This window comes from Gymnoscopelus braueri (genome assembly GCF_963280865.1).
Source record: "Gymnoscopelus braueri genome assembly, chromosome: 17".
NCBI lineage: Eukaryota > Metazoa > Chordata > Actinopteri > Myctophiformes > Myctophidae > Gymnoscopelus > Gymnoscopelus braueri.
The window spans coordinates 24,257,477-24,285,010 of NC_137617.1; the positions used below are offsets into that span (position 1 = coordinate 24,257,477).

Below are 27,534 nucleotides of genomic sequence, written 5' to 3' on the forward strand. Positions count from 1 at the left end.
CCCCCACCCCCATCCTATCCTCTCTCCCATTCTTGGCTATTTTCTGCAGGCCTTGTGGCGTACACTACGCAACCCAGCAGAGACCATCTCTCACGTGGCCTACCGGGTGCTGGGGAAGTTTGGAGGTAGCAACAGGAAGATGCTGAAGGAGTCGCAGAGGCTTCAGTATGTGGTGACAGAGGTCCAGGGACCCAGCATCAAGGCTGAATTCACAGATTGCAAGGCCTCCATCCAGCTGCCCATGGAGAAGGTAGGACTGTTGACACCGTTGATCAGTATGTAGGTTTTGGAGCCTCTGTTTATGGCTGAGACAATAACCACATAACCGCAATACCACCGTTATGTGATCCATACTGTGGGGTTGAGCTCATTACCGCTATTTCTTTAATTACGTTTTTTAAATGTTCTGCAACTTTCACCAGCAAAAAAAAGAAGTCCATTTGGTGTGTGATATCAAGCTTACCATAAAGACAGTGATGATTGTTTAGGTTACGTCATTGACTGTCTTCCATCCTATGTTGAAAGGATTTTGGGTAGAAAACTTCAGCTTCGCTTTGACTACAGGCGCACAGACACGTGACACACACACACACACACACACACACACACACACTTTGCGTATTTATAGTAACACACACACACACACACACATACACACACACAATAAAAATTCCATACCGTATGTGACGTTATCTGGTGTGTGATTGAGGTTTGTCTTGCAGTGTTCAGTTGTTTACTTTATTTACTGTGTGGTTTTAGTTTAAATTCTAACACGCTGAAAAGCTAATCCCCACATGTACAGATAGTAAAGCTGCTTTCTTACTGTGGCTGTTGGGCTGATGAACTTGAACCTGAAAGGTTTATCAGTCCAAAATGGGAAACTTTTGTTTTGCAGATGGATGTAAAATGCAATTCATGCTCAACGTATTATGCACAGAAACAAACAAGGCCTAGTAAATGAACAATGAATGAACACATTCTACATGACAACGAGCAGGCCTTTTAGTTGTGGCACAATGTCTCTGCTGTACTGTTTATTTGATTTGAATGGAGGATAATGCGCTCTAAAGGAAATGCTTTCAAACAAATAAGAGTTGAACCTTTCATGATTTGCGGCATGAAGTTTGAAGACATCCTTTTGTTTCTTCCGTTCAGTCGCTTATGGAGTACTGAAGAGGAAAGTTTAGCAGTGACATCACTCTCACACACAACTTCAAAACACTTCCAATAGCTCTTATCCATTCCTTTTACCTTTTTTTTTGTATTTCAATTTGGGCAAGGAAGGACAGAAGCAGGCAAGAAAGAACGACTCACATTCTCTGTGATTGCTTTGTAGCGAGGGCAATGGATCCTTGTCATCTGGCTGGTGCGTGTAGGTGTGTGACTTTGTGTCTTGTGTGGGTGTGTGTGTGTGAGCCTGTACATTTCAGTGTGTTTGTGAGAAAGGAGACTGCGTGTGTTCCCCAGGTAATTAAATCTATCATGGCTCCCTCATCCACAGTCAGTAATCATCAATCTAGTGCGGGCCTCCATGATGCCATTATTTACTCTCACTAATGGCCGCTCCCTCTCTCCTGCATCTGCCACGGGCAAAACACACACACACATACAGACACAACCCTTGGCAGAGACGCACACACTTGCATACACAACACACATGCCAGTAGCTCGGGCGAAAGCGCACATGTGTAGACAGTCACTGCAGATCGATGTATAGAGATGATGGAGTATAAGCGGAGTATAAGCACACGCACTATCATTTCAATAATTGTGTTTGCTTTTCAAGATGGATGCCACCGATACCATCCCTGGTACTTGACTCTTACAACCCTCCCCTTGTCAAAATGTATGTAGCTTAATGTAATTAACATTGCTTGCACCTGTCCCATTTTCCCTTCCTTTCTTCTCCCCTCCATCCCTCCTGAGATGTAATTTCATTAGAGTTGGTGTGTGAGTGCCGTTGGCTATAGCTGCACAAAAGACCAGTCAACTTCGATCTGTCCCTTGGGATTAACACAACTGATAGAAGCCTCATGTACGCCTGTGTAGTGTTATAGGACACTCATGCGTACGTTGTCCTGCCTTTTGCTTATAATTTCCATAAATATACAGCATGCCGGTTTTTTACCTCGTATATAATATTCCGACTCGCCCCGTACTCATACATGAACTTAAAATAATGCATTTAGGCTCAAATTAAACTACAAATGAACTACACATTTTTAAAACCCAAAGCAGCTTATCCTGACCTGTTGAATAAGTGCAAAATACTGTAACCATAGCCTAACGTCAGCGCTCTAAACTGTCCTGAAGGGACAGGTGCACTCTCATTTCTCAAGCTGTTAACAGTGTGAGAAATGACAATTTCCACCAAAAGCCTTTGTCTGAGTGCTGTGTGGCTCAGTGCGTGTGTGCTTATGCATGTGTGTGACATTTCTCATGAGAGAACAGAAAATGGAAAAGCAATCAAGATCAGATGACACTTATTAGACTATATTTCCTCTCTTCAAGGTATCGCGCCAATCAAAAATACTCCCAGCGGAATTAAGGCACACAAGTCTGAAAATGAATTTTCTTGCCCTCTCACATTTCTGCTTCTTTCTGCCCTTCATCTGCCTCCCTTTGCTATTTTTTTTTCTCACCAATTCCTTTTTCCCACCCTCTCTTGCTCAATTTCCCTGCCAAACTTCCAACCTGGCGTCCCTATTTTAGGCATATCATTATAGGTGAACATTTTCCTTCCCATTTTTTTTTAAATGACAAAAAGAAAAGAAAACATTCCAAGTATGTAACAAAAAAACAAAACAAAGATCTACAATTTCACAACTGAGCTTGTAGATCGTCTTTTCCCCTGCTATTTTTGAAGCCAATGAGACGAAGCATTTTTGATGGTAGAATGTAGAATGCTCTGTGTTTCTTTTTTCCTCGTCTGCATAGAGAATCTTTGCCCTGAGCCTTCCATGTCTAAGTAGGTCCTGTTATATATTGTGCCTGAGTGCATGTCAGAGACCCTGGTCCTTTTTAAAATATCTGGACAGGTCGACAATTCAATTATGAAGCACCCCCTCATGTCTTCATCTTCACGCCTTCTGTTTCTGAGTGGCGTTAATTGGTTCATTTTCTCCCTTCTTAAGTGCCCAGTCGGCATAGCTTGTCAGCCCATAATCTGGCAGTTCTAATGGCCTCAACTCAGCTAAATTTAGGGAGCTCAGGCTACGCACCCTCAGTGTTGCCAGATTCTGTGAGAGAAACAAGCAACCAGGTCTAGGAAAACCAGCCCAAAAGAAGCGACTATGGGCCACATGAGCACTTTAACATATACGTCAGCTATTTGAAAATAGCAGATCTACAAGCTCACAACGCGTCGCATCGCGACGCGTTGTGAGCTTGTAGATCGGCTATTTTCAAATATAATCTTGCGTGGAAATTATAATAAGATCTGGCAACCCTGCCCAACCCCCCACCAATGTTTCCTTTATAATTGTGTAGGTCTGGCGTTCAGGCTGTAACCTCACCAATCTTTCCTTTATAATAGACCTGGCTGATGAGAACCCCCACCAGGCCAACACAATCCTTGTAGGATGTTCTGTTAAATATAAATGTTCACCAATCATGCTTACCGTTGTGTGTAGTCACCCCCAAAGGCCCATTTCTGAGCCAGGAAAAACCCTCACCCATTGCAAAGAAAAATTGATGCAGACAGACAGAGATTCCTGATGTCCATAAAAAATGCCTGACTTTACTGTTCATTAGGAAAGCCCCTGGGCCAGTTTACAGTAATTCTCTCTACTACACGATAAGATCACAGAGATATTCACACATCTCTACATCTTTAAGTCCTTAGCAATGTTCAAATGTTCCAAACCTCAAAAGAAAAAAAGGAAGGAACTCTTGAGGGTGCATTGTAGGTTTACTATCCAAAAAGACGTATTTGTGGGTACCAAAATCCCTAATATATTTTTGACTGTTCTAAAAACATCTATGAAGTATAAATGAAGGATGAGCATTTCAAAATAAAAAAAAGGTGCTCTGTATGCAATTGTGGAGCCTTAACATAAAATATGTGCAGCTTATTTTGATGCAATAAATGCAGCTTATTAAGTCATCCTATAGACGAAAACACAGAACGCTCCCCCGGCGCAATCATAACTGCGGTGTCAGAATGCACACCGCATCAGGAGTCTTGACACCGCAGTGCTCTATGGATTCGTCTATACATTTGATCATTTTGTTTGCATATACATTACAGACAGTGAACAAATTGTGTATAACAAAAATTTTAAAGCCAATAACGACTGCAGACCTGCCGTGCCATCCGACCAAAGTCGACTGTGCCAATATGCCATCCCACATGCTGCCTATGTTCAGGGGTTTATCTTAATTGTCACAACCCAAAAAGAGGTGTGTGTGTGTGTGTGTGTGTGTGGTGCTGCACAATTAATCGAAAAAAGATCGTGATCTCGATTCAGACACCTATGCAATCTCGATTTTAAATTAGGGCTTTTCTTTTCTTTTTTCTTTTTTTTACTTAATATTTTTATATTTACAAGAGAATCGTGTGAGAATCGTGATCTCAATTCTTATGGAGAAAAATCGTGATTCACATTTGAGCAAGAATCGTGCAGCACTGTGTGTGTGTGTGTGTGTGTGTGTGTGTGTGTGTGTGTGTGTGTGTGTGTGTGAATCTCTCACAGGCACAGGCAGATCCTCCCTAGTCGAGGAAGAAGTCCGTATCATGGCATAAAGGGGCACCCATGAATCTGGAGACATACCATCAATGGTGTGAAATTATAGATTATGGTGCTATTATCATTCTCACGTTGAGGATGAGTCCGACATGATCAGAGGCAGTGTTATTAACTCTTTGTCTGCCATGGATGCGTTTCCTCGTCGACTTCTTTCGTCCCAGCGTTTCCTTCGCTGGCCAAGTCCCAGCCTGCCGTCGACGAGTGTTTTCAGTGGTTTTCCACCAGATGGCGCTGTTATCTATCCTATGAATGATGCTTCCACTGCCTGATGACGGCAGACCCGAAATTAACGTCATTTAAAAAAATAAAAGCTTGTCTACTTCCTGTTTATTACCTATGGGAATTGGCTATACCTCCGTTCCTCTTGCTTTACAGCAAAATCAAGCTTCATTCAAATGGCCGCAGCTGTGCAATGGATTACCTTGTGCGGATAATTATTTATTATCCCAATATTTTGAAAATATTCTGAGATTTCAGTCAGTTACCTGATGAAGGTCAGTTAGACCTACGCACCTGTCCCAGTAGGTGTGCAAAAGGACAATTTTTTTCACTGCGATTTCAGTCAGTAAAATTATCACATACATTTTGCCAACTTCCCCGTGTTTTAAATCCCCCCAAGGCGATAGAGACGGCTCTGGACTGTCTGAAGAGTGCCAACACGGAGCCCTACTACCGGCGACAGGCCTGGGAGGTCATCAAGTGTTTCCTGGTGGCCATGACCAGTCTGGATGACAACAAACATGCCCTCTACCAGCTCCTTGCTCATCCCAAGTAAGGACACACACTAACACACACACACACACACACACACACACACACACACACACACACACACACACACACACACACACACACACACACACATATTTCTTCTACCATAAGTACTGCTGAAATAAGTGAATGTTTAAATAGTGATAACAAAAATGCTGTCTACAAATCACAACCAAGGAGAGAATTATGAAAATGCGTTCTTCGGGTTACACAGTGGAGAATTAGTTATACAGTACAGAGCCTTTTCTCAAATAACGCAACTGTTATGAAAATGACAGCACACACACACACACACGCACACACACACGCACGCACGCACGCGCGCGCGCGCGCGCGCGCACACACACACACACACACCAATGAAACAAACGGGTGCTGTTAACACGTGCCTTGAACTTGACTCCAATTGATCCCTCCATTACCTCACTGGACCTCTTGACCTTAACTGCTTCTCCTCTCCTCTCCTTTCCTCTCCTCTCCTCTCCTCCATCTTTCATTCTCTCCTCCATGTGTGCTGTGTTTCACATCCATCTGTCTCCCTGCCACACGTTGCCTCATCAGCTTTCTCTCAAGTGTTGCACTGGCTAATTAGACATAGTCTATCTCTCTTTTTCTCTCTCTCTCACACACACACACACACACACACACACACACACACACACACACACACACACACACATTCATCTCCTCTCTCAGGCTTTTACTTCAAGGCAGACAGACGCGGGAGGTGTGTGTATGTGCATGCATGTGGGGTGTTGTAGACAGGGTTGGTCACATTACCATCATTGATCCTGGGGCAGGGGCTAATTGACTTTCCCCTGCCTGTTTACACTCCGCCATGCCCCTTCCACCCGCCTGTCGACACATACGCACGCTCTAAATCTTACACACACACACAGTACATGCACGCACGTTTGTGAGGAGATAATGAAGTGTGTCAGTTATGATCGGTGTGGGGGGTGTGCCTGCCGCCCGCTCTTGTCAGACGTCTTGATTCATGACGCGCTCGATCGCTTCTCACACTTTGATTTTTTCCTCTCCATCTGTCCATTTTTCTCTCTTCGTCTATCTCTCCTCCTCCCTCCAGCTATTGTCTCCAACTCCCTCACTACCCCGCCTCCCGCTCAGACTCCACTCCCCCATTTCTCTCTCGCTCCTTCATTCAGTCTTTTCCTGTATCTCGCCTCTCCATCTCTGGGTTCATCTCTTCTCCCTTGCTGTCATTGATTCTCTCCCTCTCTTTCTGTATCTCTTGGTTGCTCTCTCTCTCTCCCCCTCTTTCTCTCTCTCTCTCTCCCTCTCTCTCTCTCGGACTGTGTGTTCAGTCTCCGTTGGGGGAAAACAACCCTTAACCCATTAAGACCGGGAACGCATCTGTGTAATTTTTTTATTTCTTTGGCTATTCAAAAATAGCAGATCTACAAGCTCATAGCGTGGCACTGAGCTTGTAGATCTGCTATTTTTGAAAAATCTTGAAAATTTGTGGCAAAATCTTGGATTATATATTTTCTAAAGCGAACATTTGTAAAATATTTAGCTCCAGGAACCCCAAGAAGCAAAGATTCGAGTTACAAATGTCCGCCAAAAAAAAGAAAAAAATCAAATATTTGCACAACTTTTCATGATTAAAAAAAAATAGCAGATCTACAAGCTCATAGTGCGGCACCGAGTGCCGCACTATGAGCTTGTATATTTGCTATTTTTGAATACCCAAACGAAATCTTAAAATGACACACAGATGCGTTCCCGGTCTTAAAGAGTTAAGTGTGTGGAGCTTTACTTTAATGTCTCCAAAATGCCAAGGAGGGAGAACGAGAAGTGGCAACAGAGTGTCAGCGGCCCCTGAATGAGTGAAGGCCAATTGATCTGGCATTTCATCAGCCCTCTTGACCTCCTCTCCTCTCCTTTAAAGTTTTCCTATGGTTTTTAATGGTGATGATGAAATAGAGCCATCCATCAGGCCCTGCTCTGGCATTTGGCATTATAAAACACAAGCTCAAGCATGGAGAGAGAGGCTAGCGCTCCATCACACTCTGCCCCGCCTCTCTGTCGCCATCAGCGGGTGTAAATAACAACGGGGGAGAGAGAGGAAGACAGACAGATGGAGTGAGGAAAGAGAGGGCGAGAACGACCGAGAGAGGCAGAGATGGACAGTGAAAAAGACAGATGGTAGAAGGCAAGGTGTGTGTGTGTGGATATAGGGAAAGGAAAGGTAGGACAGACGAAGGAACGAATGAGAGACAGGAGGAGGAAGGGAGGCTGATTGCAGACAGAAAGAACAGACAGAGCTCGTTAGGAGAATTCACTGTCTGTCTTTTGAAACGCGCTCAGTGGGTTGAACAGACTGAACAAAAACACCTCTGGAACCACTTTGTCAGCCCGACACCAAACTGAAAGTTTAAAAGTATTCATTGACATGTGAATATCATTGAAACCATTAAAACTTTAGTGAATGTCATTGAAACCATTAAAACTTGAGGCCTCTAGTTTGAGGGTGGTGACGTTAACATTCATCAGCAGCGCAACTGATGGGTTTGCAAGTTTGACACACAGCAGCAGAATCTGTGAAATGTGGTGAAATGAAAAAGGACAACCCCACTACAAGAATAGTGGAAAAAAACATGTATTTGTAAAGGTGCAGATTTCAAATGTGTCACGATGCTACACGTTGTGAGCTTGTAGATCTGCTATTTTTGCTTTTTGCCTTACAATGAAGTATATGGGGCTTAAGTGTTTAATGTCTATGCTGTGCTTATTTTTCATATAAGTCACACTGTGTGCGTGTGTGTTTTCCACCCAGCTTCACAGAGAAGTGGATCCTCAATGTGATCATCTCCCACCGCTACAAGGCCCAGGACACACCAGCACGGAGGACCTTCGAACAGGCGCTGACGGGGGCCTTCATGTCGGCCGTGATCAAGGACCTGAGGCCCAGTGCGCTGCCCTTTGTCGCCAGCCTCATCCGACACTACACCATGGTGGCCGTCGCCCAGCAGTGTGGTGAGAGAACAGAAGCTTCAGTGTTGATTCACACATTTATTTACCCTGGGAAGGTGCTGAGCACTAGTGCTCTTTTACAGCAACACCCTGCGCGCACACACACACACACACACACGCAAGATATTTTTATGGCTTTTATTTCGATGGAACAGTGTAGATTGACAGGAAATGGGGAGAGATTTGAGGAGTGACACGCAGCAAGGGTCCATCAGGCTTGGGAATCCAACCCAGGACCAGTGTTGCCAGATTCTGTGAGAGAAACAAGCAACCAGGTCTAGGAAAACCAGCCCAAAAGAAGCGAAAATAGCAGATCTACAAGCAACGCGTTGTGAGCTTGTAGATCGGCTATTTTCAAATAAAATCCTGCGGGGAAATTATAATAAGCAGATCTGGCAACCATGCCCAGGACTCGCTGTCAGGCTGCCTCAGAGCATATATATGCCTTAACCACTTGGCCATCGGTGCTACAAGGCTACATTTATTTACTTATGCCTGTTGCTCTCTCTCCCTTCCCCTTCTCCTCCTCTGTCCTCAGGTCCATTCCTGCTGCCGTGCTACCAGATGGGCAGTCAGCCGAGTACAGCCATGTTCCACAGTGAGGAGAATGGCTCCAAGGGTATGGACCCGTTAGTCTTGATCGATGCCATCGCCATCTGCATGGCTTACGAGGAGAAGGAGCTTTGTAAAATCGGAGAGGTGGCCCTGGCCGTGATCTTTGACGTAGCCAGCATCATCCTGGGATCCAAGGAACGGGTCAGTGGAGTTGTGTTTATCGGATGGGTGGGGTGAATTAAGGCTCCATTGCGCAGTATGTGGCCCCCACCAATTAAACAAGCCATTGTTTCAATATGACAGTCAAAAATACTACACAACTCGGCTTTAAACAATGTTGATGTTTGTCTTTTCGCCTCCACCCTTAGTTTTCTCTTTTAGAGGCAGAATCGCTTTCACTTTCTTCATACAATTCGTACGGTAGATTTCCTGGCCTTTTTTACTTGGAGCTGTTGATTATATTGGAGCTGTTGATCATCCCACAAAATGTATCCCAAACTCAGTGCTTGTTTTTGATCGTTTATAGTCTGCACAAGTCAGTCCGTCGACTTCATGTTATAGATGCTCGCACATGAATCCCATCCTTCATGCCCTGCCATCTTCCTCTTCTTCCCCCTCTTCACCTCCAGGCATGTCAGCTGCCGCTGTTCTCTTACATTGTGGAACGCCTGTGCGCCTGCTGCTACGAGCAGGCCTGGTACGCCAAGCTGGGCGGCGTGGTCTCCATCAAGTTCCTGATGGAGCGGCTGCCCCTGATCTGGGTGCTGCAGAACCAGCTGACCTTCCTCAAGGCCCTGCTCTTCGTCATGATGGACCTGACAGGAGAGGTGATGGCAGACAAGTGTCCATCTGTACGTAGTGTAGGTTGAAAGAAAGTAGAGTGAACGGCAAGGTTTTTATGCAAGTAAGGACCTAGTATGTGTACGAAAGTCTTGAATTGTCTGCCATGTAGAAGTGTAATTTTACCTTCTATGAACATTTTAGTCTGAAATGTATTCATTACCAGAAGCTGTCCCTGAACGTTTTAATTTAAGCACTTGAACCCCAGCATCCCTATTCTGGGTGAAACATTCGGCAAAAAATGCCGATCTACAAGCTCAGAACGTTGTGGCAGTGTTTGTACTTGGTCAGGTCTGTTTTACTAAGAATAGAGGGTTAAGGACAGGATATTCAAAAGATTTCAGCCAGACTTATTGAGTCTTCAATGGGCTCCTTTTGATCCCTATACACACGTCCTCTTGTGACCGCGGCTGTCTCCCAACCAGGTGTCTAACGGAGCTGTGGCCATGGCCAAGACCACCCTGGAGCAGCTGCTGGTGCGCTGTGCCACGCCGCTGAAGGACGAGGAGAAGAGCGAGGAGCTGCTGGCCGCCCAGGACAAGTCGTTCCACATGGTCACGCACGACCTGGTCCGAGAGGTCACCTCGCCTAACTCCACCGTCAGGAAGCAGGCCATGCACTCCCTGCAGGTGCTGGCCTCGGTCACTGGGAAGAGCGTCACCATCATCATGGAGCCACACAAGGAGGTAGGGCTGTTTAGCTGTAGGCTAAAAATCAAATAATTGAGAAGCAGGTTTTTTTCTTTGCTTTTTTCCCCCCCTTATATAACAACGAATCGAGACAAAGAAATTCTGTTAGTTATTTCATGATTATCCACTTAACCACTTCGTTATTCAATGGTTGTGTTCAAACATATTGGAAATAGCCAATCTACAAGCTCACAACATGTCACATTGCGATGCGTTGAGCTTTTAGATCTGCTATTTTCATTTTTATAAAACACAGGGAACAAATGGCAGGGAACACATACCCTGCCAATGACCAGATCTACGTAAATACAAAAAAGTCATGTTTTTAGTGATCACGTTAGAGGGCGCTCTTCGCCAATGCCTTGTCTGCGAAAGAACGATAGAACCGTAAATGACGTCATCCCCCAAAAAATAACCCCGTCCACTCCTATGTTATGAGATTTAGAAAAACACATCTAGCTCGGATTTCTTCTCCCAGACTGCGTTTTTTTGGTGAAAACGAGCCATATTCAACTGCCGATAACAACAGAACGGACTATCACGGTTAAAATGTTTTTGTTCAGGTGGATAAGAGACCCTCTCCTCCTCTGCCTCTGCAGGGGAGGAGGCTTCCTAATTGACAGCTGCATTCATCAAAGCGGTTTGAACAGATTGCCGTAGAGACCAGACTTTTTAAAATGGGGAAGTGTAGTCGGCCCCTACTGCTGTCATCCAAGTGATGTTAACTGGCTCTAGTTTCAAAGGGTTGTGGAGAGAGGAGCTTCTAAGGAAGGTGCTCAGAGGTTCGGGAGTGGTTACTTAATAGTTATAGTGATAGTTTCATTGTTTCCCCAACCATTGCCTTGGAGGGGGGCCCACTTTGCCTGTGGGACCCCCGGCACTTCTGAAATGGGCAGAAACGAGGGCTGGGGTGACTCAATGGAATTTGTCTATTCACATAACGTACGTCACAGTGAAGTAACCCCTTTCTGAAACAATTCTAGGGGAAACATTGATAGTGTTGTCTGATGTCATAGTGACCTCTTCCTCCATAATCAAACCCAGCCGCGTTTATCAGCTTTAGCCTACCATTATCAATTCTCTCAAAGCTGTGTGTTAAATCACTAAATCCCTGGTCAAAGAAATGTGGACCAAGGCTGCTGGCACTGCTGTTTTGATGGTAAAGCTTTTAATACGGAAGGCTTGCTGCATTATGATATTTTCACACGTCATTTAGTAATTAATTTGCAATGAGTGAGGAGATGGGGAGCCTCGGGCCAGGCGACAAGTCCAGTGAAACTATCACAGATGCAGACGTGCTCGAAACAAGCTGTTCAACGCTCGAAACGTGAAGGAATGACTGTGACTGGCTGTAGCCTACATGCAGGGTGTGCATGTCGTTTTATTCCGTTTTGTGACATGGTTAATATTTTGCATAATGATGGTCAACCCTAGTGCATGTTCTCCTGTGAGGGTGCACTCGACGTGTGATGAACAAGCTACATTATGCCATCGTGGTAGGTTATATCTTTCTGACGTTTAATCTCAGCACTGGACAATTATGTCTCGGCAGAGCGCCGGGGCTAATTTTATCTGCCGGAATCCCTGCCAAGGCCTAATAGATGTTACCGGTGTCAGGCATTCACACACCACCACTCCTCTTTCCCACTTTCTCCACTCCTACCCGTCATTCTGCCTCTTGACTCTCCCTTTCTCCCTAATCCTGCATCTCCCCAGGTGTTACAGGACATGGTCCCTCCCAAGAAGCACCTGCTGCGCCACCAGCCGGCCAACGCCCAGATCGGCCTGATGGAGGGCAACACCTTTTGCACCACCCTGCAGCCCCGCCTCTTCACTATGGACCTCAATGTCATGGAACACAAGGTTTTCTACACTGAGGTATGCGTGTCTCCTCACTATACAGGATGTTGATATTCAGTGCGTCAAGCTGTGGTCAGGGTGGTAAATTAACTTGCCAGTGCCACTGGCCAAATGCCGTTAGGCTTGTAAATTAGTCCTGAATACCAGATGCTTTGGGATGAAATACTTTTGTCAATGTCACTGTGGCAACGCCCTTGCCATCGCTACACACACATGTTTCCCGTGCCACGTTTTTATTTACTGAACTGCTTGAAGCCTGTATGCTTTAATTTCTTTAAATGTGACTGTTTTACACTCACCCTTGACCCTCTTATCGTGTTTCACTCTCCAGCTGTTGAACCTGTGTGAAGCAGAGGATTCTGCTCTGATGAAGCTGCCGTGTTATAAGAGTCTTCCCTCCCTGGTGCCCCTTCGCATCGCTGCGCTCAGTAAGTACTCTTGAGCTAGAAGTACACTGGAACTTGCTTTTTGGCTGTTGGCACTGTGGAGCTTTTAAGTTGCTCTAGATAAGGTACCATTTGGGGCCTGGAGCAAACCTATATTCTTTCTCTAGCAACCCCCGGAAGTGCCATTCTGTGGCCTTTTGCTGAAGTGACTTATATGAATACATACAATTGAATATATACATAAATAATTATTATAAATACATATTATTCATGTTGTGTGTGCAGTTGACCAATTTTCATATTAGCTGTTTCAGCTTCCTCGCAGAGAATAGGGTCATTTCTGAATCTGATTAACTGCGCAAGCACGCCAATGATGAGATTTATATGTCAACGTTTCAAATTCAGTTTGAAAGGCTAGTCAGCACCATGCCTAACATTTACTTAGCCCTCAGAATTTGATAGCGTTTGATCTGATGTAACAGTCTTTTGATCTGATGTAATGATCGTTAAACTGCTGCCAAACTGGCTTGTGATCCTCGTTATTATTTCTAAAATATCATTATCATATTTTAACACATATTTTGTCTCATAATTTCTGTGTGTCAGGGTTAGTTATTGCTTTGCAAACTGACAAACACACATGTGTGTTCAAACACCCATGACTTTTTCTTCTTTTTGGTTCATAGCCGTTCTCAGAAATTTCATCATTCCTCATATCCAAACCTGTCAGAAATCTCCTTAAAATGCTGTTTTCCATTCCGTGTGTGTTTTATTTTTAGACGCCCTGGCAGCATGCAACTACCTGCCCCAGTCTCGAGAGAAGATCATCGCTGCCCTGTTCAAAGCCCTCAACTCCACGAACAGCGAGCTGCAGGAAGCAGGGGAGGCCTGCATGAGAAAGGTAAGTAATACCAACTTCCAGCATCCAATGTCAAGAGAAAGGTAATGCCCGATTTATACTTGGTTATGAGTCAGTGTCGGGCACCGAAAATAGCTGATCTACAAGCTCTGCCAACGTGTTGCGAGCTTGGTTATTTCTGGTGCACGGCACTATGCACAACCAAGTATAACTGAGGCTTTAATAATACCAACTTCCACCATCCTCGCCAATGTCAAACAAAGTCGGAATATAAATGCCCTGCAGCATTTACTTCCACTACTTACTTCCATGTTGGCTCGAGGCAACCCATGGAACATCGGAGAGAGTTTTTGCCTTTAAGAGTCAGTTTTGTCAGTCAGAAGTCACGTAGAACTACAGATGGACCCATTTTGTACACTCCCAGAGTTAAATTTACACATTTTACTATGTAGTGTCATGTCTGTGTTAAGGCAGGCCAAGCAGGGGATATATTGCATCGTTCCCAACTTGCATCGTTCCTGAGTAGTTTAAATGTGTTTGTAACTAGAGGTTCGGGCCGCTACGTGGCCCTCGCATCTAGAGTTCGGGGCCGGCCCGCCAGCCGGTCCTCCCTTAAGCCAATTTTGATATAGGATGTGCATATGATGTGGATGTTTTTTTTATCATCTGACCAATTACAATAAATTGTCTGCTGTCTCAAGAATGCTGGCTCAACCCTCTGCAACAAGTCTTTAACCCATTAAGACCTGGAACGCATCTGTGTCACTTTAGATTTCTTTGGCTATTCAAAAATAGCAGATATACAAGCTCATTGCGCGGCACCGAGTGCCGCGCTATGAGCTTGTAGATCTGCTATTTTTGAAAAATCTTGCTTAGCAAGCCCCTTGCTTAGCCTGAAGTAAGCTTTAAAACGAGCTTCGTCCAGAGTTTGTGATATGCCCCGTACCGCTGTCAGCCACGGAGGATGTTGTGCACCCACACCCCGACTACCAGCAGCACCCTCCTCCTCCTCTGCCTAAAAAAAAGTCAAAGCCAGTAAAAATGTTCTCTCGGTATCTGATATGGCCATGGCGATATAGGCAAAACTATTATGTAGAGCTACTAGTCCAGGCTGACGGTCTTTCAAAATTATGTGAGCAATGTTATTGTGAACAAAATGCAAGTCGCACTTTTTATCGTCACAATGAGCGTTTTTTCTTCATAACATTCGGACAGTGTGAACTGTGAACACCCAGAGCCTGCAGGATGAATGTCGGCACAGAAAAAATACTTCTTAAATAATATTGATGAAAAGGAAATAAATACATAAAAAAATATGTATCTATCTAACTATGTCAGTATACATTTTAAGTCCACACTGTATTTAATCTATATTGAGACTTTATTCTTCCTTATGGGGATGACATGGTAGACAGCCTCACCTCTTATCTTGAGGCTGTGTAGTGATGTGCTTTCATCTTAGTGCAGACTATATTTTGAACCCCGGCCTACACACACGTTTTCTTCTTCCCGCCGTTTCCTGACTTGAAACCATTATAGCCATTATTTCACCTGCACACCTCTTTTCTGGTAATACTGACACCAGAGTCTGCAACATGACTGCACATCCTCTTCAGGTCTGTCTCTCCATCTTTTCATGTCTGTTTGCCATCTCAGAAATACTTTATCACTCGCTCCCTTCATCTTAATCTCTCCACGTCTTGTTATCTTCCCAAAGAACTGTCTCTCTCTCTCTCCCCCCTCCCATGCCCACTTCCCTTATTTGTCCATATATCTTCTCCATGCCTTCTTTTCCCTTTTATCTAGCCATCAGCTGCACCCCCATCCCCTCTCCTTTCCTCTAATTTATTTGTCCTTCATTTTCTTTCTCTTTGCCACAGTCGCTCCTTCTCACCTCCTGTCCTCTCTGCTCATTCATTCATTTTTCCTCTCCTGCTCCCTGACCATTGTGTGTCCTCTCTCCATCCTTTCATCTGTGCCCTGCTAACACTAATGAGCGTTGCCAGGGCCAGATCGATACAGGATGGACTGTTTGTTCTCTGAGCACAGAGGAAAATGAATGTGACGGCCATGCATCATCCCTGCCTGCTGCACCTGTGTGTGTGTGTGGGTGTGTGTGGGTGGGGGTGGTTTATCCATGCAGGCGTGTTTGGTGTGGCAGTGTGTATGTGGCCTCGTTGCTCACTATTTTGGGCATGTCATATAGGCTAAATTTGTCAAACAATGTTTATTTATTTCTCCAAAAATAGCAGATCTACAACTCACAATGCATCCAACACTGTTGTATGACAAAGTATAAGTGGTTTAATGGAGGCACAGGTGTAGGGTAGCTGGGAGGTCTTGTCATGGCTAATGTGGTCAGAAGATGAATGGCTGGGAATGGAAATTAAGTTGGTTTGATTTTCAGGCCTTGGAAAACAAAACAGCCCAGTGCGTGTCTAGTTTTGTAATGCAGAGTCGGTTTCTGGGGCTCGAGCCTGGGATGTGATTCTGGGATGTTTTACATAATGCAGGCTAAGATTATCCTTGGCCTTATTATCCTTAGTAGAACCATATCTTGTATTTTGGTGTGCATGAAATGACACTACTGAGAACATTTTGTGATGGCTACATCTGACTTTCAACATCTTTAAGACCTTTTGGGTGGTTTTTGATATGAGAATCCAATCTGAGTTTGCAGTACGAAACACTGTCACCCAAGAGTTTTGTTCACCTAATGATTTATTGCTCTGAGGACTGCTTCTGTATGATCGTGAATGGATTTCCTCTGAAATCTATTGTCTGACATTTTATGCAGGGACTTGCACTATGTATCTGCAAAAAGAAAAAAATGTTGGCAGATTTTCATTCAGACTAAAAAGTTTTGAAGTTGGAGCTAAACATTTTTGTATTTTATGTATAATTATATATATATAGTGCTAGTAGTATAAATCTACTAGATAAAACTCCCAATTTAATGTTCGATGGTAATGTTACTTTTAAGATTGCAAGTATAAGTAACTTTTTGAGACAATGTCATATGAATTACAGTTTAACTTTTGTCTGTAATAAATACATATTCCTGCTTTATCTTTACAAACTCTTGTATTGTTAGGAAAGCAAAGCACCACCATTGCAAAAACAAATACGATTTCCTAACATTATGATAATGTAATTATGCACTTCAGTTCCTGGTCTGTCGTTATTGAGTACCAGCCTCAAGCCTAAAACAGCTATGGTGAAAGAAATTTGTTCTCATAGATTACATTTGTCAGTCATTCTTATAAGATTAAGGAGTATTAGAATGGGTCAAACTAGTAATATAATACACGTTCTGGTGCTTAAATTTGTAAATTGATGTTCAGAAGCTCTGTTCTATAAAACTATAGGTTACGAACGTAACCCTGGTTATTTGAGTATTACAAGCGAGATGTCTCGCTTATGGGAAGAGTGTCGCGCAAATATATCATAATCCTTTCTTTGCCACTGAGCTAATTATATTAATTTACATCTTTTACAGAGCAAACATTCCATTGTAAATCTGCAGTGGTAGTGATGTAGCCATAACATTCTATTCAACTCCTATTCACCATGTGTTTCAGTTCCTGGAAGGGGCGACCATCGAGGTGGATCAAATCCACACCCACATGCGCCCCCTACTGATGATGCTGGGCGACTACCGCAGTCTCACGCTCAACGTGGTGAACCGGCTCACCTCCGTCACGCGCCTCTTCCCCAACTCCTTCAATGACAAGTTCTGTGATCAGATGATGGTGAGAGACATAACCCAGTGTAGTGTTGTTTAGGGGGACGGTGTTCTAAATCCACAGAAGTTGGGGGGGGAGATTTTGAATCCTCTGTCTAAAATCAGGATATTAATTGAGCTAGTAAATGTGAAATAATTTCAGTAGAACCTTTTTTTTATCCCCTTCTCACTGGGCATTTTTGCCCCATCCCCAATACATTTCTGACGATGTCTTTATCTCGGATGTACGCAGAGGGAAGAGCTAATCTCGATGAAAATGTTTCCAATCTCAGCTGTCTAGTCTCAGAAGACGCATGCATTCACCCACTTGCACTCACCACTCTCACTCATTGACATAATGTACATCTGTGATTTCTGTTTTATCTCTCTCTCTCTTCTCTATCTCTCTTTCTCTCAGCAACACCTGAGAAAGTGGATGGAGGTGGTGGTGATAACACACAAGGGAGGCCAGCGCAGCGACGGCAGTGTGAGTGCACGCACAAACAAACACACACGCACACACGTGGGAAAAAAAGTTCATTTCAGTGAACGAACAATTTCGTTCACGGCAATGATTCGTTCAAATGATTCGTTCACGTTCTCGTTCAGTAGCGTTATTTTCTAGCGTTCAAAATTTACTTGAGTAAAAGTACAAAAGTATTGGCATCAAAATATACTTAAAGTACCAAAAGTAAAAGTGCTAACATATTTGCGATGCGACGCGTTGTGAGCTTGTAGATCTGCTATTTTCAAATAGCCTAGGTATAAAATAGGGCTAAAGTGGTTAATGTATGTTTTATTATGTGTGTAAACACCATCGCGGGAGCGTTTTTTTTTTTTTTTTTCCGCGTTCCCGGCAAATGAACTAGTTCTTTTGAACGAATCGATCATGAACGACACATCACTAACACACCCACACGCACGCATTGAGGTCGGTGAAATCTGATAGAAATGCGAACCTGCTCTCATTCATACCGCAGAGAGGTGTCCCGTTGCTTTGTTCCACCTCAGCTCAATACCTGCACTTGACTACCTGAGTATGTACGGTAGAGATGCAGACATGGCCTCCAGGTCAATACAGCTGTACACAGGCACCTTGTTTTTTTTTTGTAGAATCGACCGGTCCCTGACAAGCCACGCACGCACAAAAACAACACAGACTCCCATGCATGCAAACACAAATCACACAAATATGGACGCACGGGACACTAGTGCATGTGAACACACACACGTACTGTATAGCACTGCCATGCGCACAGACTAACGCAGGCACGCGCGCACACATGCACTCTTATGCACACAAAATCAACACCTCCTCAGGGCGGCCTCCTCCCAGATGAGTCGTCGTGAGTGGCCATATTACAATCAATGATTAATTAGGCGCCAGGCAGGCGGCGGTGTGGCCCAGGGCCGCGCCTCCTCCTTATCTCCCCGACAGATAACCTTGTAAAGGCAAAAGAAAAAAAGGTGAGAGAAGCAGGGGGGGGGGGGTGTTAGGACTGGGAGAACTATGGCATCTGAGACAGTGGGAGAGAGGGAGAGAGAGGAAGGCAAATAACCTTTTTCTCTCCCTCTTTTTTTCCCTTTTTTCTTTCAAACGGCGTAATTAGATGCAAATTGGCCCTGTGTTTCCTCCTCTCTCGCCTTGCCACCGCTCTTTGTTTCGGCGCCTGACAGCAGGGTCGGCATTCACAATAAGGCCAGGTGTGTTCTGATGCTGAAAACAGCGTCTGGGAATGAGAGAGGAACGGGGGGGGGGTAGAAGCAAAGAGATGGAGGGAATACATTTCAGGCACAGGGGAGTTTAGGACAACGTTCGTTTGTGTGTCATTCGTATGGTTCGTCGGAAGCGAAAATGTCTTGTAGGGGTGTTGAAGAGCGTCCAGTGAATGGCAACGTTATCAATCACATCATCATCCTGTCTTGCTGATGTTTTCTCCTCCTGTTATCTTTACAAAGAGAAAAGTACTTCTGTGGGGGCAGCAGAGTGTCATAACTAAAGGTCAGGATAGGAATGTCATTTCACCTGGCCTCATCTACCCCACTGTCATGACACACACACACACACACACACACACACACACACACACACACACACACACACACACACACACACACACACACACACACACACACACACACACACACACGTGAGTGCTATACTTATAAGTACCTGTCTTTACCTTCATCCCCTAATCCTTAACCCCTTAACCCTCATCACTACATGGCTGGCCTTAACCTTTACCTGATGCAAATTTTGACCCCATTAAAGCATTGACTCCTGACAGCAGCTCTTCTAGAAATGAAGACTGCTAATATGTTCTCACTTTCCCAGTTCTCTCCGTCCTCTTCGTCCCTATGTATTTACAAGGACATGCGGTTCTCATAAGGACAGAAGCACAAGAACACACACACACACACACACACACACACACACACACACACACACACACACACACACACACACACACACACACACACACACACACACACATATTTTGTCCTTGGGACAAAAAAGGTTGGGGAGCCCTGATGTACAACACACACACTTTACTCTGCTGACTCTCTCATCATTGTCTCCCATTCCGACACAGCCTGCATTGGAAGGCGTTGAGGTGAGACATAGTGGCGCCCCCCCCCCCCTGTTGGTGACTTCTTGTCAGTGATTGAAAACATAGCTGAACCGAATGTTGTGCTTGTTGACTTATTGAACTCAATATGTCGTGGTAGTGGTGATGGTGGACTTGCCCTGTATTTTCTGTCATGTGTCTGTGGCCGTCAAAAAAAAGTAATTTTTATTGTCGTCCTCCCTCCCCTTTTGTCTTTCTTCTTTTTTTTGCTGTTATATGTCGACTAATGTCGTTTTTGCACTACAACACTCCCAAAATATCAGTGCTATGGTGGGTGGGGGCTTATGAAGGGTATATACATATTGCCCATATTTGTCTTTTATCAAGTGTGTCTGTATATGATAACTCATTGTAGTGTGATGCCACTTAACCTCTCTTCCGTAAACTTTCCCTATAATAAATGTGTAATACTGACCACATCTTCACTAGTTTGATACCATGCTGATCCATCTCCATCCTTCGCAACAGTGGCTGTCCATCAAGGTTGTCTTGTCCAGACGTGTCTGTCTTCTACAGGGTTTCATTCATGGTCCTCTCCATCCCTCTCTCTCACCCCCTTTCCTAACTTCCTCTCTCCTCTTTCTCCCTTTCACTCTCTAGGAGATGAAGATCTGTTCAGCCATCATTAATCTCTTCCACCTGATCCCGGCGGCCCCTCAGACTCTGGTCAAACCTCTGCTAGAGGTGGTGATGAAGACGGAGAGAGCCATGCTGATAGAGGTAGGTCTCTCATTCTTCACCCTTATACCCTTATCCAGAATAAGGCTTGCAATGATGAAAATGAAAAGCGACTTGCAGATTTCAAGATTCTATTCTATTGCCATAACACCAAGATTGCAGTGTGGTTGAACTTAACCTCTGTGTGCTCAGGATAAACAAGTGACACTAGGGCTGAAACTAACGATTATTTTGGCAAATGGTTAAAATCTGTCAACTGTTTTTTAGATTAGTTGACTTAGTTGAATTTTTGAAAATGATCCCAAAACTTTGGATTTGAACTCCAGCTTCATTAAATTGATGAAACCTTATGTAATTACTGTAATAATTCCAATCAAGAGCAAGAAATGGCACTTAACTCTCTCAGTTCCACACAACGAGATATCCTGAGTTTTTTCTGAATGCCCTCAGTGCCAAGAACGAGAAATCCTGAGTTTAATTTTTTTTTTTTTTTTTTTTTGTGGAAAAAAAATGTTCAGAACCCAAGATATCATTATCTGAAGATTTGCAGCTCCATCCACTCCTTGTTTGACTTATAACTGAAAAAAAAATTGCTGGCACAGTATTAACATATTTTTTTATTTCATTGGCACTGAGAGAGTTAATGGATTGATTAATTATTTTAAACAACCAAATTAAATAGGGTAGCTATTTAATCAGTCTGTGAACATCCTACTAATGCCAGTATTTTTTTATATTACCCCAAAACCTTTGTGAGAGAGAGAAATTACAAGAGTTGAGTTAATGTTCCATACAAGCGGTACCTGGTGGCTCAGCCTGGTAGTGCACTGACCACATGCTCCTTGTGCGAGGACACAAAGTTTGAATCCAACTCATGTCTCCCCTCTCTCTGCCGTCACATGCTTTTTCACAAAGAGTAGTACTTGTACTGGGGTAATCCAGCGTGACACTACATGTGTACAAAACAAAACAAAAACCGTACATTTATCCAAGAGTAAATATTCTTGCTATTAGAAATGTACCCCGAATCCTCAAAAATCTTGGTTCCTAATCAGCTGATATTAATTTCTCAGATTTGGGCGGGAGAGTGGGGAATAATACAAATCTCCCTAATCCAGTTTGATCTAATCTGATCGTGTCCTCTTGCCCTGCCTGTACAATGGGAGGACATTCTCAAAAGGCAAATGAAAAAGAAGAAAGACGGGGGGTGCTTAGATAGGTTTCTATCACTTCTTTGTTCAACTGTGACTTGCAGAGTGAAGGGTGGGAAAGAGTCCAGTGTCACATACACATTCCAGTTATTGTATGTGTGACATAAGATACGCTGCACTCCTTCTGTCCTTCCTACTGAGTTTAACAAGGATATGATCTGTTTTTTTGCTTTGGAGGGACTGATCTGCATCTTTTGTTGTCATTCCTCTGCTTTTTACCACCTCTTCTACCCCCCCATTCATCCACATTCACATCAATTCTCATACCAATCCCATTCTTAATGCTTTGAAGTGCTGAAAACAATTCTCTTGTCATATCATCATGTACTTTATATCTACCCCCTCCCTCAGGCCGGCAGTCCGTTCAGAGAGCCACTGATCAAGTTCCTGACGCGTCACCCCTCTCAGACGGTGGAGCTGTTTATGATGGAGGCCACGCTCAATGACCCCCAGTGGAGTCGCATGTTCATGGTCAGTGTACAGGCACAACAATCCAGATAATTTCTGTTGTACGATATGGTTTATTGAAAGTGTAACTTTAAAAGGGTGGGTGATGTATGAGCAACACAGTCATTCTCTCACTGAGTTAACTTCGAATCAAATATCTAAACTTAACCGGGCGCCCTTTCTCAAATCTCTCCAACGACCCCCTGTGGTCCCATGGATTAATAATAATAATAATAAATAATAATAAACTTTATTTGTATAGCACCTTTCATGACATGAAATGCAGCTCAAAGTGCTTTACAGAGCAAGAATACAATTACAGTTAGAACCAATTTAACAATAAAGCAAACAATTAGGAGATTAGGAGAAACTCATGAATGGTAAAAAAAATGGTAAATGGTGCGTTCATATAGTGCCTTTATCCAAAGTGCATTACATTCCCCCATTCACACATACATTATTAACACACCGACGGCGAAGGAAACCATGCAACGCATCAACCTGCACATCGAGAGCAGTTAGGTGTTCAGTGTCTTGCTCAAGGACACTTGGACACTAACCCAGGGGTAGCCGGGGATCAAACCAGGAACTTCCCGTTTCCCAAGCAGCCGCTCTATACTTCCTGAGCCTCTGCCACCCCTCATAAGTCATGTATCCAATACAGTGGACAAAGTTCTGTTGTCTCGTTTCACCTTGTCTAATGTTTGCGTTCTCTTGTGTTCACGTGCAGAGCTTCCTGAAACACAAGGACGCCAAGCCTCTCAGAGACGTTCTGGCCTCAAACCCCAGCCGCTTCGTCCCCCTGCTGGTACCTGCTGGCACTGCGGCCACCGTGCGCCCCGGATCCCCCTCCACGGCCACAGCCAGACTAGACCTGCAGTTCCAGGCTATCAAGGTATACTCCCACTCACATGAACATTTAGGCACACTCGCTTGTACCCACATGCACACTTTATCTTACACATATACTGTACACACACCCACTCACTATTCATATGCACTCATTCTCTCTGCTTCAGACTTTCTCCCTTGATGTTTTTTCACACACACACACACACACACACACACACACACACACACACACACACACACACACACACACACACACGCACGCACGCACGCACACCCACACCCATGGGTTTATCAGATTCATGCATTTGAGAACCTAACCGCTCCTTGATATCAGTGATACTCCATCCTAACTGTAAATACTCTTAAACTCTCATTGATTCACCAGTCTGCTCCCTTAACTGCCCCTTCCACCACCCCTGTTTTCAGATCATTAGTATCATAGTGAAGAACGATGAGGCCTGGCTGGCTGGTCAGCACTCCCTGGTGAGTCAGCTGAGACGCGTATGGGTCAGCGAGGCCTTCCAGGAGAGACACCGCAAAGACAACATGGCCGCCACTAACTGGAAGGAGCCCAAGCTGCTGGCATTCTGCCTGCTCAGCTACTGCAAGTGCGTACGCTCTCTACTCTTGTCCCATTGAACGAGCGAGAACAGTCAAACCGTTAATATTGGTGTGCTTTCAGGGTCCTTTTTTGAGAAATGTTTGCCTACTTGGCAATTGCAATTATATTTGATTTCTTAGTGTGTTTGAATTGCTTGAGTAGTCAAGTCCTTCGCTTTTTTTATTCTGTTTTTCTTTTTACGGTTGCTGGCCTTAACGTCTACTCAGCTGCATGCATTATACAAATAAACTTGCCTTGCCTTGAGGAAGAGTCAACTGCTTGACAACCTTTTTTTCCCTCAGCCTTTTTATATAGAAATTTGACACAAGCATGGATGGTTACAACAACATCCTGCGTGACATGTCTATGATTCACTAGGTGCCTAAGTGATTTGCTCAAGGGAACCTTGACAATTGTTATTGTGGCTAAGGGGAGAGCCTCAGTGGTTCACCTCACCCATGCAGCTAGGTGAATCGCACAAGGATTTTCAGAATGTTGTTCTTTTCCTGTTGACTTGTATTGGTCCCCTTGGGGGTAATTTGTTATCTGCATTTGACCCATCCTAAATATTAAGAACAATGGGCAGCCACCTAGCGGCACCCGTGGAGCATTTAGGGTTCAGTGTCTTGCTCAAGGACAATTTTTACATGAAGCCAGGGCGAACTGGGATCGTACCGGGGACCTTCCTCCGGGTCCCAGACGGCTGCTTTTAGCTCCTGAACCACTGCCGGCTTTTTGTACGAACACCTGGGTTCTTCACCCTGTGCGCTGAACTCATCCTGCCACGCATTGTATCCTTTGTCCTTTCTTCCTCTAGGCGCAACTACTCCGAGATTGAGCTTCTCTTCCAGCTGTTGCGGGCCTTCACGGGCCGCTTCCTGTGCAACATGACCTTCCTGAAGGAGTACATGGAGGAGGAGATCCCCAGGAACTACACCATCGTTCACAAGCGTGCCCTATTCTTCCGCTTCGTTGAGTTCAATGACCCTCATTTCAACGATGAGCTCAAGGCTAAGGTATGCTCGGAGGAGAACTGTTATTAATTACTATTATTTTTATTTACTTTTCCCCCATTTTCTATTTTCTTCGTAATTTAGTTATTGCCTTTTCACCATTTGTACTGCAGCCCCCTGCCTCTGCCAACGCCCACTGTTGGCCTGGGTGAGGTTATAGACCAAATGACTCCCCTGACATACATAGACTCGCCAACCGCTTTTTAATGGGAAAGTGATTTTGACAGGGCGAGTGTAATGCGTGCGGAGGTTCGCACCATCTCCCCCAGTTAACCCTACCCGCTGAACGGGTATCTCGACCAACCAGCAGCGGTCACCAGTGCAGTGGCAAGCATAGATATAGAAACCTAGATACCTCATTGGCCGCTACAGTTTGTTGGAGCGACCTGTATCGCGGCCGCCATATTAGCTGCCACTCAAAAGTGACAACTGGCCAATCACAGCGCGTTGAATAACTGGCCAATCACAGCGCGTCTTTTCCAGGACTTGTCAGAATCTAGTTGTCCCGCCCCCACCTGCCTCTGATTGGTCTACCGAACGTCCCCTTCTGTGACGCACACGGAAGCTTCCCGAGGGAGGGCGGAAGCTGGTGCGCGCCCGAGATACAGACGCCTCAGAGCCGGAGGAGGCGTCTACCTTTATATGTCTATGGTGGCAAGGACATGGTCCCTGAATCATGTTCATCGGACACCTGGCTAAGCCAGAGGCACTGTTGCCGCAAATTTAAACTAGTCTGGTCAATATATTTTTTCAATTATGTCTACAGACCACTACTGCTGGATTTTATCTAAACGTATGTCTCACAATGAGCGGTTCTAATGTATCCAATGCAATGTGTACTTAGTGAGCTGTGGTCCCCTACACATGCAGTGTGTCAGTTCTTCTACTAAAGTCGAAAATGTGCCCGACGTTTAGGGAGCCAATCTTTCTGGCCTTTTACGCTTGGTCTCTTTTGTTCTGAGTCGTTTGCTAGAGAGGCATTGAGGTCATTTAGTCTGGTTTTGAAACCCTCAAGAGTACCACACATGGATGCTTCTGTCCTCTCTACCTGACCTGCTGCCGCACGCATTACATTCAGTAGGGCTGCTTTTTAATTAAGCACATACACACACAACACACACCAGATCGCTACATAACACACACACACACACACACACACACACACACACACACACACACACACACACACACACACACACACACACACACACACACACACACACACACACACAGTGCCATGGAGCTTTAATGGGCACATGTGGAGGCACAGAAGAGTGACAGCACGGCTGTTGAGTACAAACGGGTCAATAGGAAAGGTCTGCCCTGACACACTCCAATAAGCAGCCAAAGACCAAAGCATGACAAAAAATGAAAACACACACAAGCAGAGATGCACTCAGAAGCTTAAAGCAAGGACGTTCGCTGACCGGTAGCTGTGGTCCTCCCTTAAACACAGCAGTGCGGTCCTTTTTTACACTTCTGGTATTGGCAACTTTGGCCATTGACCGTATTTTGCGCTTATGTTCTACTTGAGGGTGGTAAACCCCCCACCCACAAAGTACGTATGTCATGAGAAGAAAATTGCCACGTTGTTGTGATTATGGTCAATGTTGAATGAAAGACATGCGGATAATTTTTTATTTGTTTTAGTTTTTTTCCCCCCAAGTTAGCCTGGGGCTCGCTGATGAAATGCTGCGTTTGAGCATTTTTGACGGAGCAGAGTTCCACCCCCTTCCCGGTCCTGCTGAATTCTGTTCCTACTGTTGTGTTTTTGCTCCTAATTGTCATTTTCTGGCAAGCAGCAGCAGATGCTGGTTGGGAGTGGGTGTGTTTGTGCACAAAAGTCTATTCTGTAAGAGAGAGAGAGACTTTAGTGAGAGAAGGAGTGTGTTTTTTTGTTCGTGTTTACTGTTGTGGGTGTGTGTTTGTGTGTGTGTGTGTGTGGGGGGGGTCCTCTGGCTTTTAAATTATAGACTTAACCCATTAAGACCTTCTAAATCCCAACAGTATTCTGAAAAAACTTAGGTTTCTATATCAGTGGTGCTCAAAAAATTTCATCTCAAGGACCCCCAGAATGATATGTATTTGGCCGCCAACCACCATCTCAAAATATTTTCCAGGGACCCCCAGAAGCAAAGATTTGAGTAATTTTTTTGCTTTAAAACAGTATATATTCAAAGCTTTGCACACATTTTCAAGATTTTTCAAAAATAGCCAAAGTGTAAAATAATGCTTTTTTTTTAAGCTCAAATCTAAAAGTGACACAGATGCGTTCCAGGTCTTAATGGATTAAGCATTTTCCTGGAAACATGGGGCATGTATGAATGTCTACTGTATCTGTTAGCGAGCGAGAAGGAAAGCATGAGCGCACACGCTTGTATGGCACATGCGACAGATGGGGTCTGGCAGAATCTTTCATTTTAAACCACAGAGTGTGCAAGAACATAGAATGAATCGTCCCATACGGATGCCGCCTTAACTCACGGTGTCGTTCCTTTACGGTTTCCTCGTCCTTGTTTTCACACGTACAAATCCTCCCGGAAAAACTGCTCTTGCACTTTGTTTTCTTTGGCAATTCTTTTTGACAGATCACAGAACTACAAACACAAATCTTAAACGCAAATGTGCATATATAACGCACAAAGGCATGCTGCTGTGCATACAATTCAGTTG

General features: G+C 44.4%; 1 protein-coding gene across 3 annotated transcripts in view; it reads left to right on the forward strand.

Annotated features, from left to right (window-relative positions):
- trrap (transformation/transcription domain-associated protein) overlaps positions 1–27,534 on the forward strand; it is a 141,393-nt gene that overhangs the window by 18,307 nt on the left and 95,552 nt on the right. For 2 of the 3 annotated variants that reach the window (XM_080456225.1, XM_080456226.1), the window contains exons 21-37: positions 50–250; positions 5,368–5,519; positions 8,320–8,519; positions 9,055–9,272; positions 9,701–9,898; positions 10,337–10,597; positions 12,317–12,478; positions 12,792–12,888; positions 13,626–13,747; positions 17,287–17,457; positions 17,848–17,916; positions 20,024–20,044; positions 20,660–20,779; positions 22,300–22,419; positions 23,126–23,290; positions 23,674–23,855; positions 24,666–24,864. In XM_080456225.1, the coding sequence (XP_080312351.1) occupies positions 50–250; positions 5,368–5,519; positions 8,320–8,519; positions 9,055–9,272; positions 9,701–9,898; positions 10,337–10,597; positions 12,317–12,478; positions 12,792–12,888; positions 13,626–13,747; positions 17,287–17,457; positions 17,848–17,916; positions 20,024–20,044; positions 20,660–20,779; positions 22,300–22,419; positions 23,126–23,290; positions 23,674–23,855; positions 24,666–24,864 (2,658 nt within the window). The remainder of the gene's footprint in view (positions 1–49; positions 251–5,367; positions 5,520–8,319; positions 8,520–9,054; positions 9,273–9,700; positions 9,899–10,336; positions 10,598–12,316; positions 12,479–12,791; positions 12,889–13,625; positions 13,748–17,286; positions 17,458–17,847; positions 17,917–20,023; positions 20,045–20,659; positions 20,780–22,299; positions 22,420–23,125; positions 23,291–23,673; positions 23,856–24,665; positions 24,865–27,534) is intronic. The other variant, XM_080456227.1, reaches the window with a different exon arrangement.